This window comes from Oncorhynchus nerka, linkage group LG24 (genome assembly GCF_034236695.1).
Source record: "Oncorhynchus nerka isolate Pitt River linkage group LG24, Oner_Uvic_2.0, whole genome shotgun sequence".
Lineage (NCBI taxonomy): Eukaryota > Metazoa > Chordata > Actinopteri > Salmoniformes > Salmonidae > Oncorhynchus > Oncorhynchus nerka.
In genome coordinates, this window is record NC_088419.1 from 73,836,859 (window position 1) to 73,850,186 (window position 13,328).

The window sequence follows — 13,328 nt, forward strand, 5'->3', positions numbered from 1 at the left end:
TCTTGACATGGCATCTAATGGACAGATTGTGTCTCTCTTCCTGTGAGCCAAACGGCAAGTGCCCCACAAAATGGACAGGGGGAATTCCAGCCAGCCCCCTCTCTATGTCCGAGCTGAGGCCATTGTGTCTGAGAATACAACAACCCGCAGGACCCGAGACCCATTCAAAGGCAGGAAAGAGAAGAGCCGCTTAAGCTGACAAACAGGATATATTTACAGTAGAGGAGTCAATATGTTATTGCCAGGGCTGTAGCCAGGGTCTGTGTTTTAGTCGGGTTGGGGAATCCAATAAATGTAAAGAAAGTTAAAGCTCATTTACTGCATTTCTATAAAATGTAAAAACTCTAAAATGCTATTTGGATAACAGAATAAACAAGCAAAATTACCTTAGCCATTATCACATTGGCTGCTGTAGGTTCATTCACCTCAGTTGATCTACTAAAACATAGCCTATTAGCTATACAATTAGCCGCTACACATTAACTCCCATTAACTCAGCACCGCAATTAAAAACTATAATTTAATCTGTACAGAGGGATCTGTTAGCAGAAAATGTATGTTATTAACAAAAGTTAAAACAACTACGTTAACTTTACAGAACCTTTTTGGTGATTGCAGTTTCACAGCTAATTTCCTGCAATTATACACATTTTGACATGCCTTACCAGTCAAAAGTATGGACACACCTACTCATTCCAGGTATTTTCTTTATTTTAAAAATTATTTTCTACATTGTAGAATAATAGTGAAAACATCAAAATTGTTGTAACCAAAAAAGTGTTAAACCAATCAAAATTAGTTTTATATTTGAAATTCTTCAAAGTAGCCACCCTTTTCATTGATGACAGCTTTGCACACTCTTGTCATTCTCTCAACCAGCTTCAGGAGGTAGTCTCGTGGAATGCATTTCAATTAACAGGTGTGCCTTGTTAAGTTCATTTGTGGAATTGATTTCCTTTTTAGTGCGTTTGAGCCAATCAGTTGTGTTGTGACAAGGTAAGGGTGGTATACAGAAGATAGCCCTATTGGGTAAAAGACCAAGTCCATATTATGGCAAGAACAGCTCAAATAAGCAAAGAGAAACGACAGTCCATCAAAGGCAGAATTCCTCTGTCCAGTGTCTGTTCTTTTTCCCATCTTAATCTTTTATTTTTATTGGCCAGTCTGAGATATGGCTTTTTCTTTGCAACTCTGCCTAGAAGGCCAGCATCCTGGAGTCTCCTCTTCACTGTTGACGTTGAGACTGGTGTTTTGTGGGTACTATTAAATGAAGCTGCCAGTTGAGGACTTGTGAGGCGCCTGTTTTTCAAACTAGACACTCTAATGTACTTGTCCTCTTGCTCAGTAGTGCACCGCGGCCTCCCACTCCTCTTTCTATTCTGGTTAGACCAGGTTTGCACTGTTCTGCGAAGGGAGTAGGACACAGTATTGTACGAGATCTTCAGTTTCTTGGAAATTTCTTGCATGGAATAGCCTTCATTTCTCAGAACAAAAATAGAAGGACGAGTTTCAGAAAAAAATACTTTTTCTGGACATTTTGAGCCTGTAATCGAACCAACAAATGCTGATGCTCCAGATACTCAACTAGTCTAAAGGCCAGTTTTATTGCTTCTTTAATCAGAACAGTTTCCAGCTGTGCTAACATAATTGCAAAAGGGTTTTCTAATGATCAATTAGCCTTTTAAAATGATAGACTTGGATTAGCTAACACAACGTGCCATTGAAACACCGAACTGATGGTTGCTGATAATTGGTCTCTGAACACCTATGTAGATATTCCATAATTTTTTTTTGTCTGTTTCCAACTACATTAACAATGTCTACATTATATTTCTGATCAATTTGATGTTATTTTAATGGACAAAAAATGTGCTTTTCTTTATAAAACAAGGACATTTCTAAGTGACCCCAAACTTTTCTCGCCTCTGTCAGCGATAGGATGTTTTCTGATTATAAAACAGCATTCTGGCATTGTGTAGTTAAGACATTCTTTAGAATCACTTATCAGTGCAGAGAGGTTACCATCAAGATGAAACCTTCAGTCTTACATGAGGCCAAACAGGTAGGACCTCATATGCAGCAGCAGATAAAGGGACAGTACCCAGATGTTTAAGTTCCAATGAGCGTCTACGTTCCAAACAAGCATGCCACTAATGAATGTTCCAATGTCCATACTATCATACCACTTGGAATGAAGAAATGCATTGAGCATACATTCTAAGTAGTATACAAGTGGGGATGTAACTGTATGGGACTTTCCTGTTTCTCAGGTAAAGGGACAGGTCAGAGATGTACCTGTATGAGAGTAGATGAACCACAGGGCTCCGGTCAACAGGGCACCGATCACAAATGCAGCGAAGGCGATCCCAACCACGGTTGGAGTGTCCAACACATACAAGATGTCTGAGAGAGAGAGAACAGGGTAGATTGTTATTCAATGACTTGACAACATTACTTCACCTTGGTCTGAACGTGAGGTAGCGACAGCATGTATTTTTCTCTGGTAGTGACAGCATGAAAACAAGTTATATGCAAATGACATAACTCAATCTGGACATCAAGTATTATGTCAAAGTGGCCTAAGATCCTGAGATATAAAAACCATTGGTTAAGAATGTCCGAGTCAATGACTGACTTACTTTCCCCTAGGGGGTCAACAGGGTCTTGTGAGGCCGTGAGGGTGGGATGAACTGAAACATAAAACACAGAGTGGTATTAACATAGAACAACAATTGAACAACATTACATTTGTAGATACATGAAAACACCACATCACAACTATGTGTTTAAGGGTCAAGAACACTTGCTGTGACATAAAATGACAGCACTTATAAATCAAAGCTGAGCAACCTAATGAACCTAACTACTGTGGGATAACCAGGTCTTGACAATGGTCCCCTATGTGCCCTGGGTAAAAGTAGTGCACTACAAAGGGAACAGAGTGCAGAGATGAACTTGTTGACTCCTAACATTTCTGCTTATTCCTTCATTTGAGGTCATCTGGACAGCTTTAAAATAAAAAACAAATTACTTCTAAACAAACCCTACAATGGTGCTTGTTGTGTAGAGGCGAACTCAAGAGCAGGTTAGTTCCGGGTCCAAACTATTCCGGGAAAGAACACCTTTTTTCATTCCATCAAGACGGACGATGATAGAACCATCAGAGTATAGTTGGATTTCACATGGGACCCCCCTCCCTTCATCCCTCCCCTCCAAAACACTCAGTGACTGTCCTGCTCCATCTCTCAATCCTTCCCCTCCATTCCCCCTTCATCCCACCCTCCTGTCATCCCTCCCACTGCTCCACCTCTCCAGTCTTATTTACATTTACATTTAAGTCATTTAGCAGACGCTCTTATCCAGAGCGACTTACAAATTGGTGCTTTCACCTTATGACATCCAGTGGAACAGCCACTTTACAATAGTGCATCTAAATCTTTTAAGGGGGGTGAGAAGGATTACTTTATCCTATCCTAGGTATTCCTTAAAGAGGTGGGGTTTCAGGTGTCTCCGGAAGGTGGTGATTGACTCCGCTGTCCTGGCGTCGTGAGGGAGTTTGTTCCACCATTATCTTATCTTTGGCTCGTAATGAAGGAAATGAAAAGCTGACCCGTCAACAATCAGAGATGCCCAACGACTTCCAGGTCAGAGGAGAGGATAGAGGAGCCGAAGACAAGTTGAGGCCAACAAAAATAGCACAATTTGGACATTTGTTTTACAGTACAATTGTAGTTGTACAGTACAGTTGTAGTTGTACGGTACAGTTGTAGTTGTACAGTTATAGTTGTACAGTACAATTGTAGTTGTACAGTACAGTCGTATGAAAAGACTGTAGCAGAAGATCTTTCCAAGCCTGGTCAGACTATGATTGGGAAGTTCCACCTCTGGGTTGCAGTTGGGGTTTTTGGCCGGCTGAGGTTGGGTCACAGCTCTGAGGTTCTGTGTAAGGGTCCCTGCCCTGTTCCCAACTAGCCTCGCCTGCCCATGTGCTCTAACAAAGATGGTTGAGTCAGTTATCCCTGGGTCTTTCCCCCAGACCAACTTTCCTACTAGCACATCTGCCAATAGTATGAAAGAGACCCTAAGGTTCAACCATTCTCCATGTAAGAAGCAAAGCTTTGTTCTTCATACTTATTAAGATTCCACAAAGATCTCAGCAGTGCTAAGTGTGTGAGAGAAAGGGAGAGAGAAAGAGAGAGAGGGAGAGAGAGAGAGAGAGAGAGAGAGAGAGAGAGAGAGAGAGAGAGAGAGAGAAGAGAGAGAGAGAGAGAGAGAGAGAGAGAGGGAGAGAGAGAGAAGAAAGAGAGAGAAAGAGAGAGAGAGAAAGAGGAAACTAAAGGCAAGGCGACATTCTCATCTCCGTATGCTCTAGACACAGTCGACCCTGAACCGATAGCACCTCAATAGAGTCAACGTCATTTGTTTGCCCAGCGTTTGCTGTTCACATAATAGAACAGAAGAACAGTCCTTTAGTGGCATGGTGCCTTGTTTCTCTTAACATCTGACCCTTGACCTTTAATCCAAATCCCCAAAGTGTGCAGAAATGAGTAATGGAGTCCATATGAGATCCTTGACATTTGAGGCCTACTCAGGCCTACTCAAATAAACCATATGCCAGTTGACTTGGTTGCACAATTTACAGGCAGTCAGTCACATAACAGGAATTCAGTCAGAAAATGTTGTGTTGTATCATTACTTTACTGTAAACAAGTCCACTTCAAAAGAAAAGCATAGGGAGATATGCAACAGGGGGTTCAAAATGGCGGTGCTCTGACGAAGTTGGTTGTTGACTGAAAGCTTAGCACATTATAATTCGCATCTGAAGCTTAGCACTGAACCTGCATCTGATTCAAGTGTGTAGACTTCTTTTGATAGCTCAACGTTCTCGCCAGTACTCAACATTACTACTGTCCCTTCTGTTAGCTTTCCTTACAGCTCACAGTTCAGTAAAAAGGGTGACAATGTATTTATGCTGTGAGGCAGTATATCTAACTTTGATGGCTGAGCTTTGAGGCTGTTATGTTTTTCCGTGCAACAAACTGCCTATAAACGTCCCTCTTTGATTTGGAGATCAAGCTGAACTCATTGGATACTGTCCAGTACAGGACTCAGGTTGCTTGAAAATACTGCTTGTTGTCTTTGCCATCTCAGCATAAGAGATGCCTTTGTATTAAAAGCATGGTATCTGAGCCCAGCTGTATTTTTTTCATTAGGCTTTATGTGCTTACTTAATATCCCTTTGCCACGGGAAACAAATCCACAGCCCTGCCTGGCATAAGTACTGGTATTGGCAGGAACACAACACCCCCCTGCCCACTGCCAAGGTTGGCTTGGTTACAGTAGGCTAGGTTTGGCATATACTGCATACTCAGAGCCCACTTGGGTGATTACTCCATCCTTATGGGTCTCTGATCACCAATAGCTAAAAGCAGCTGAGGTTGTTGAGGTTCTTTATTTCCAAACATCATCAATGAAAGATGTATCCCTTGATTACAATATCTCAGTCTGAGCCTAATATTCAGACCCGCAGAGGAGTGGTGCTCACAGTCAAATCAAGTGGCACCCTATTCCCTTAGGGCTCTGGTCAAAAGTAGTGCACTATATAGGGAATAGGGTGCCAATTCTGATGTAGCCTGAGTCTGTACCCAATGTTTAGGCCCTGCAGCAGCATGGTGCTCCTTTGTCAACATAGGCCAAATCAAGTCTAGTAAACACTCCTCAGGTCCCCACTACTGTTTGCCATGCTTCATTTACTCTGGGCACAATGCCAGCACTTAGTGATTAATACAGTATGATTAGAGGCTGAGGCTCCGGCGCCGACAGAGATGGCCGCCTCGCTTCGCGTTCCTAGGAAACTATGCAGTTTTTTGTTTTTTTACGTGTTATTTCTTACATTAGTACCCCAGGTCATCTTAGGTTTCATTACATACAGTCGAGAAGAACTACTGAATATAAGATCAGCGTCAACTCACCATCAGTACGACCAAGAATATGTTTTTCGCGACGCGGATCCTGTGTTCTGCCTTACAAACAGGACAACGGAATGGATCGCATGCAGCGACCCAAAAAAACGACTCCGAAAAAGAGGGAAACGAGGCGGTCTTCTGGTCAGACTCCGGAGACGGACACACCGTGCACCACTCCCTAGCATTCTTCTTGCCAATGTCCAGTCTCTTGACAACAAGGTTGATGAAATCCGAGCAAGGGTAGCATTCCAGAGGGACATCAAAGACTGTAACGTTCTGTGCTTCACGGAAACATGGCTCACTGGAGAGACGCTATCCGAAGCGGTGCAGCCAACGGGTTTCTCCACGCATCGCGCCGACAGAAACAAACACCTTTCTGGTAAGAAGAGTGGCGGGGGCGTATGCCTTATGGCTAACGAGACATGGTGTGATGAAAGAAACATACAGGAACTCAAATCGTTCTGTTCACCTGATTTAGAATTCCTCACAATCAAATGTAGACCGCATTATCTACCAAGAGAATTCTCTTCGATTATAATCACAGCCGTATATATCCCCCCCCAAGCAGACACATCGATGGCTCTGAACAAACTTTATTTAACTCTTTGCAAACAGGAAACCATTTATCCGGAGGCTGCATTCATTGTAGCTGGGGATTTTAACAAGGCTAATCTGAAAACAAGACTCCCTAAATTTTATCAGCATATCGATTGCGCAACCAGGGGTGGAAAAACCTTGGATCATTGTTACTCTAACTTCCGCGACGCATATAAGGCCCTGCCCCGCCCCCCTTTCGGAAAAGCTGACCACGACTCCATTTTGTTGATCCCTGCCTACAGACAGAAACTAAAACAAGATGCTCCCACGCTGAGGTCTGTCCAACGCTGGTCCGACCAAGCTGACTCCACACTCCAAGACTGCTTCCATCACGTGGACTGGGATATGTTTCGTATTGCGTCAGATAACAACATTGATGAATACGCTGATTCGGTGTGCGAGTTCATTAGAACGTGCGTTGAAGATGTCGTTCCCATAGCAACGATTAAAACATTCCCTAACCAGAAACCGTGGATTGGTGGCAGCATTCGCGTGAAACTTAAAGCGCGAACCACTGCTTTTAATCAGGGCAAGGTGTCTGGTAACATGACCGAATACAAACAGTGCAGCTATTCCCTCCGCAAGGCTATCAAACAAGCTAAGCGTCAGTACAGAGACAAAGTAGAATCTCAATTCAACGGCTCAGACACAAGAGGCATGTGGCAGGGTCTACAGTCAATCACGGACTACAGGAAGAAATCCAGCCCAGTCACGGGCCAGGATGTCTTGCTCCCAGGCAGACTAAATAACTTTTTTGCCCGCTTTGAGGACAATACAGTGCCACTGACACGGCCTGCAACGAAAACATGCGGTCTCTCCTTCACTGCAGCCGAGGTGAGTAATGACATTTAAACGTGTTAACCCTCGCAAGGCTGCAGGCCCAGACGGCATCCCCAGCTGCGCCCTCAGAGCATGCGCAGACCAGCTGGCCGGTGTGTTTACGGACATATTCAATCAATCCCTATACCAGTCTGCTGTTCCCACATGCTTCAAGAGGGCCACCATTGTTCCTGTTCCCAAGAAAGCTAAGGTAACTGAGCTAAACGACTACCGCCCCGTAGCACTCACTTCCGTCATCATGAAGGGCTTTGAGAGACTAGTCAAGGACCATATCACCTCCACCCTACCTGACACCCTAGACCCACTCCAATTTGCTTACCGCCCAAATAGGTCCACAGACGATGCAATCTCAACCACACTGCACACTGCCCTAACCCATCTGGATAAGAGGAATACCTATGTGAGAATGCTGTTCATCGACTACAGCTCGGCATTCAACACCATAGTACCCTCCAAGCTCGTCATCAAGCTCGAGACCCTGGGTCTCGACCCCGCCCTGTGCAACTGGGTACTGGACTTCCTGACGGGCCGCACCCAGGTGGTAAGGGTAGGCAACAACATCTCCTCCCCGCTGATCCTCAACACTGGGGCCCCACAAGGGTGCGTTCTGAGCCCTCTCCTGTACTCCCTGTTCACCCACGACTGCGTGGCCACGCACGCCTCCAACTCAATCATCAAGTTTGCGGATGACACAACAGTGGTAGGCTTGATTACCAACAACGACGAGACGGCCTACAGGGAGGAGGTGAGGGCCCTCGGAGTGTGGTGTCAGGAAAATAACCTCACACTCAACGTCAACAAAACTAAGGAGATGATTGTGGACTTCAAGAAACAGCAGAGGGAACACCCCCCTATCCACATCGATGGAACAGTAGTGGAGAGGGTAGCAAGTTTTAAGTTCCTCGGCATACGCATCACAGACAAACTGAATTGGTCCACTCACACAGACAGCATCGTGAAGAAGGCGCAGCAGCGCCTCTTCAACCTCAGGAGGCTGAAGAAATTTGGCTTGTCACCAAAAGCACTCACAAACTTCTACAGATGCACAATCGAGAGCATCCTGGCGGGCTGTATCACCGCCTGTTACGGCAACTGCTCCGCCCTCAACCGTAAGGCTCTCCAGAGGGTAGTGAGGTCTGCACAACGCATCACCGGGGGCAAACTACCTGCCCTCCAGGACACCTACACCACCCGATGTTACAGGAAGGCCATAAAGATCATCAAGGACATCAACCACCCGAGCCACTGCCTGTTCACCCCGCTATCATCCAGAAGGCGAGGTCAGTACAGGTGCATCAAAGCTGGGACCGAGAGACTGAAAACAGCTTCTATCTCAAGGCCATCAGACTGTTAAACAGCCACCACTAACATTGAGTGGCTGCTGCCAACACACTGACACTGACTCAACTCCAGCCACTTTAATAATGGGAATTGATGGGAAATGATGTAAATATATCACTAGCCACTTTAAACAATGCTACCTTATATAATGTTACTTACCCTACATTATTCATCTCATATGCATACGTATATACTGCACTCTATATCATCGACTGCATCCTTATGTAATACATGTATCACTAGCCACTTTAACTATGCCACTTTGTTTACATACTCATCTCATATGTATATACTGCACTCAATACCATCTACTGTATCTTGCCTATGCTGCTCTGTACCATCACTCATTCATATATCCTTATGTACATATTCTTTATCCCCTTACACTGTGTATAAGACAGTAGTTTAGGAATTGTTAGTTAGATTACTTGTTGGTTATTACTGCATTGTCGGAACTAGAAGCACAAGCATTTCGCTACACTCGCATTAACATTTGCTAACCATGTGTATGTGACAAATAAAATTTGATTTGAATTGATTTGACATGAAAGACAAGTCCTGCGTCCTAAATTTCAGCCTATTCCCTTTATAGTGCACTACCTTTACCATGGCCCATAGGGAATATGGTGCCATTTGGGATGCACTTTGTGGGTCAATAGGGGTTTACTCATCACACCCACCGACAACAGTCCACTTGTTGATGTATTCACCCCATAGGGGGATGCTGATTAGAATGTGAAAACAGGTCCATTTAGATCATAATGAGTATAATGAGATGTAGGACACCCCCGGGCCTCTGTGGTCCTGGGGCCTCTCCAGTCTGCCCCACCCACTCTCTGATCACACACACTCATACGCACACAGTCCCAGCCCTCTGAGCCCCAGAGAAGAGAACAACTGACTGACTGACTGAGTGAATAAGTGATTTGCTAATGCAGTGATGAGGGGGCCTCAAGCTCTGGATATTCAAACCTAGCGAGAAGACCACTTCTCCCTCCTTTCTTTACCGGGAAGGGGAGGCCACAAAGAAGGTTCTAAGTGAAAACAACTGGAGCTCTCTGCTGGATGGATGTGGATGACTCGTCTTTTTCCACTCCTTTCGCACAGTACTGCTTGGTAGAACTGTGATAGAACATGGCTGGGGCCTCATCTGGGGCCTCAGCGCCAGCAGCAAGCCACCCATACCCCAGCTATGCTCGACTGCTCCAATCAACTCTCTCTCTCTCTCTCTCTCTCTCTCTCTCACACGCACACACACACACACACACACACACACACACACACACACACACACACACACACACACACACACACACACACACACACACACACACACACACACACACATACATACATACATACATACATACATACATACACACACACACACACACACACACACACACACACACACACACACACACACACACACACACACACACACACACACACACACAGACTCCCACCACAAGCTAATAAACTCCAGATGCAGGGATGCAGGGGGATGGAGGGATGCGCTCTGCAATGTGTCTCCTCTCTTTCTGCAGAACTGAGGTTGATTTTCCCTGGGACGTCCTTTCTGCCACCCAGACTGTTCTCTGATTTACTCTCTCTGTCTTCCTGTCCTTCTCCAATGACCTCAAAACAGTTATGGCTCTTTACATGTGTCTTAGTTAAGCAGGCTGCGCATACAGGATGTCTCAGTTAGACTAGTCTCTCTCCACAGACATTCATATAAATGTTAGCCAGCCAGCACAAGATGTCCAGTACGTCTCGCGAGACTACAGTAACATTAGACTGTCTCTGATGTATAGGGAGGGAAGAAGGGAAGGAGGGAAAGATGGAACGAGTACTTTGAAGTAGTTCTTACATGCCATCCTCCTCATATATTTTGGATAAGCTGGCTCATCATAGAGATTACATTGGATATGAGGACTGTACAGTAGGTTAGCATTAGTCCACTCACCAGGTTCCTCCTCCTCTGTGTCATGTTCATCTACCACCACTAGGGTCTTGGTAGAAGTCCTGGTGTTCATCATCATGGCTAGGATGATCTCTCCGTTGACAGACGTACAAGCCTCGTCCGGTTGGATACACTGCATGGAGAGAAACACAATCACAATGAGACCACTGAGAGATCCAAGATAATTCAGCCTTGGTATTCATACACCATGTGAAAACATTTCATACAGTATATTACTTTCATTCATATTTTATGAATTTCATTAATTTCATATGTTACATAACACATGGAGTTTCCTATTCAAATAAACCGTTTTTCGTATGATTTGCTTATCAACCACGAGACTGTTCCATGCTTTTCATTCATATGACATAAGACCAATCAATAATCAAATCTCTACACCTTTACCCAAGACCAAGCATGCCTTTTGATCTTTGACCACACATATCATTTTCCAAGAAATCATACCTAGTCAAAACTCATGTTCCTTCCCCTGATCCCTATCCTAACCATAATGTAAATAATCAGCTGCAGCGCTGCTCTGGCGTGAGTCAGCTTAGAGCTCCAGCCTGACTCTGACAGGACATTTTAACCTAAAATACCCTCTGAGACCCAAATAGAGGGCGGCTGGGTGAGCACTGAGCAGAAAGAACTGCTTGGAAAAGGTTATGAAAGTGGAATGACTTAGCAGAGATGGAGGGAGAGTGAGAGAGAGAACGAGAGAAAAAGAGGGGAGTGAAAAAAGGAGAGAGAGATACAGAGAGAGAAAGCGTGAGAGAGAGAACAGTGAAGAACAAACACCATTGTAAATACAACCTATATTTATGTTTATTCATGTTCTCTTTTGTACTTTAACTATTTGCACATCAATACAACACTGTATAAAGACATAATATTTATCATTTTGGAACCTTTGTGAGTGTAATGTTTACTGTACATTTTTATTGTTTATTTCACTTTTGTTTATTGTCTATTTCACTTGCTTTGGCAATGTTAACATATGTTTACCATGCCAACAAAGCCCCTTAAATTGAAGCAAATTTAATTGAATTGAGAGAGACAGGACTAAATGCAAGAGAGAATGCGTGCAAGAGAGAGGGAGAGACAGAGGGAGAGAGAGAGAGCGAGAAAGAGAGAGAGAGAGAAAGAGAGGGGGGGGGCTAAAGGCAAGAGAGAGAGAGTGGGATTTTGGTACGGTGAGGAGAGGGGAAAGTGAAAATGACACTTGAGTTGTTGGCTTGTTTTGGTTCTACAGATGGTTTCTTAGGAAACCTGAAGTAGATGTATGCTTCTTGCTCTGGTTCAGAATGGATTGAGACTGACTGATGGTGCAGCAGGCCTAGCTCGTGCCAAGTCTGCAAACTGGAGCACAGACCTTCTGAATGGCTGGACTGCCCAGTCACACAGTAAACACTACCTAACTTACGCCGAGTGCTCTTCAAACGACCATGAAATGTATGAATCATTGCATAGACCACAGATTCAGGTCATGCCAGTTAAGTCTGGGTTACTGCATGTAGGGCTTTGAAAGAGGTAGATGCTACAGTATGTACCACTGGCAATGCAGGAGTTTGGTCTAGCAGTGGCACAGCCAGGCTCTGGACTACACATGCTCCGTGAAAGACCAGGGTTCAATCCCTGGGCCGACATCTACAACTCTTCATACTGCACCTCTTATTTGTCCACCCACCCCTATTCAACATTATCTATCCAAAAAATGTATCAGGTCATTTGTCAATGGCTTATGCTCCTCGCAGTTTACTCTGAGTTGATATTTACATCATGCCCACAAATTGGGGAAAACATGTTTCCCAATTGTAAAGGAGCCAACTTCATCATAGATTTTTTGTTATGTAGAAAGAAAAAAAACATGCTGAAAAGCTGCTGTGTTGTTCAATGTACATGTAACCAGATCAAAAATCACGACCTACAATTTGCAATGCTCCCACGTAGCGAAATAGAACCTGCGAGAAGTGCTCTGTGGCTTCAGGCTATTCAGCATGAGAGAGGGAAATGTGGAGTCCTGGTGGTCAAGTAGGATACACCTAGCTACAGTGCCTTCAGAAAGTATTCATAGCCCTTGACTTGTTCCACATTTGGTTGTGTTACAGCCTGAATATAAAATTGATTAAATTGAGATTTTTTACTCATTAATAGAAAATGTAAAGCTGAAATGTCAATACGTTTTCAACCCCTTTGTTATGGCAAGCCTAAATAAGTTCAGGAGTAAAAATGTGCTTAACAAGTCACATAATAAGTGGCACTCACTCTGGGTGCAATAATAGTGTTTAACATGATTAATAAAGACCAGACAGGGTTTTCCAGTGCCTCACAAAGAAGGACACCTATTTGTAGATGGGTAAAAAATAAAAAGTAAAGCAGACATTGAATATCCCTTTGAGCATGGTGAAGTTATTAATTGTACTATGGATGGTATATCAATACACCCAGTCACTACAAAGATACAGGTGTCCTTCTTAACTCATGTTGGAGAGGAAGGAAACTGCTCAGGGATTTCACCATGAGGCCAATGGTGACTTTAAAACAGTTACAGAGTTTAATGGCTGTGATAGGAGAAAACTGAGGATGGATCAACAACATTGTAGTTAGTATCCACAATA

General features: G+C 44.0%; 1 protein-coding gene across 1 annotated transcript in view; it reads right to left on the minus strand.

The window, feature by feature from the left end:
* Window positions 1–13,328, minus strand: part of LOC115108569 (transforming growth factor beta receptor type 3-like) — a 149,842-nt gene that overhangs the window by 10,813 nt on the left and 125,701 nt on the right. Inside the window, exons 14-16 of the mRNA XM_029633071.2 lie at window positions 10,711–10,840; window positions 2,640–2,690; window positions 2,296–2,403 (exon numbers count right to left, since the gene is read on the minus strand). Coding sequence (XP_029488931.1) covers window positions 2,296–2,403; window positions 2,640–2,690; window positions 10,711–10,840 — 289 coding nt within the window. The remainder of the gene's footprint in view (window positions 1–2,295; window positions 2,404–2,639; window positions 2,691–10,710; window positions 10,841–13,328) is intronic.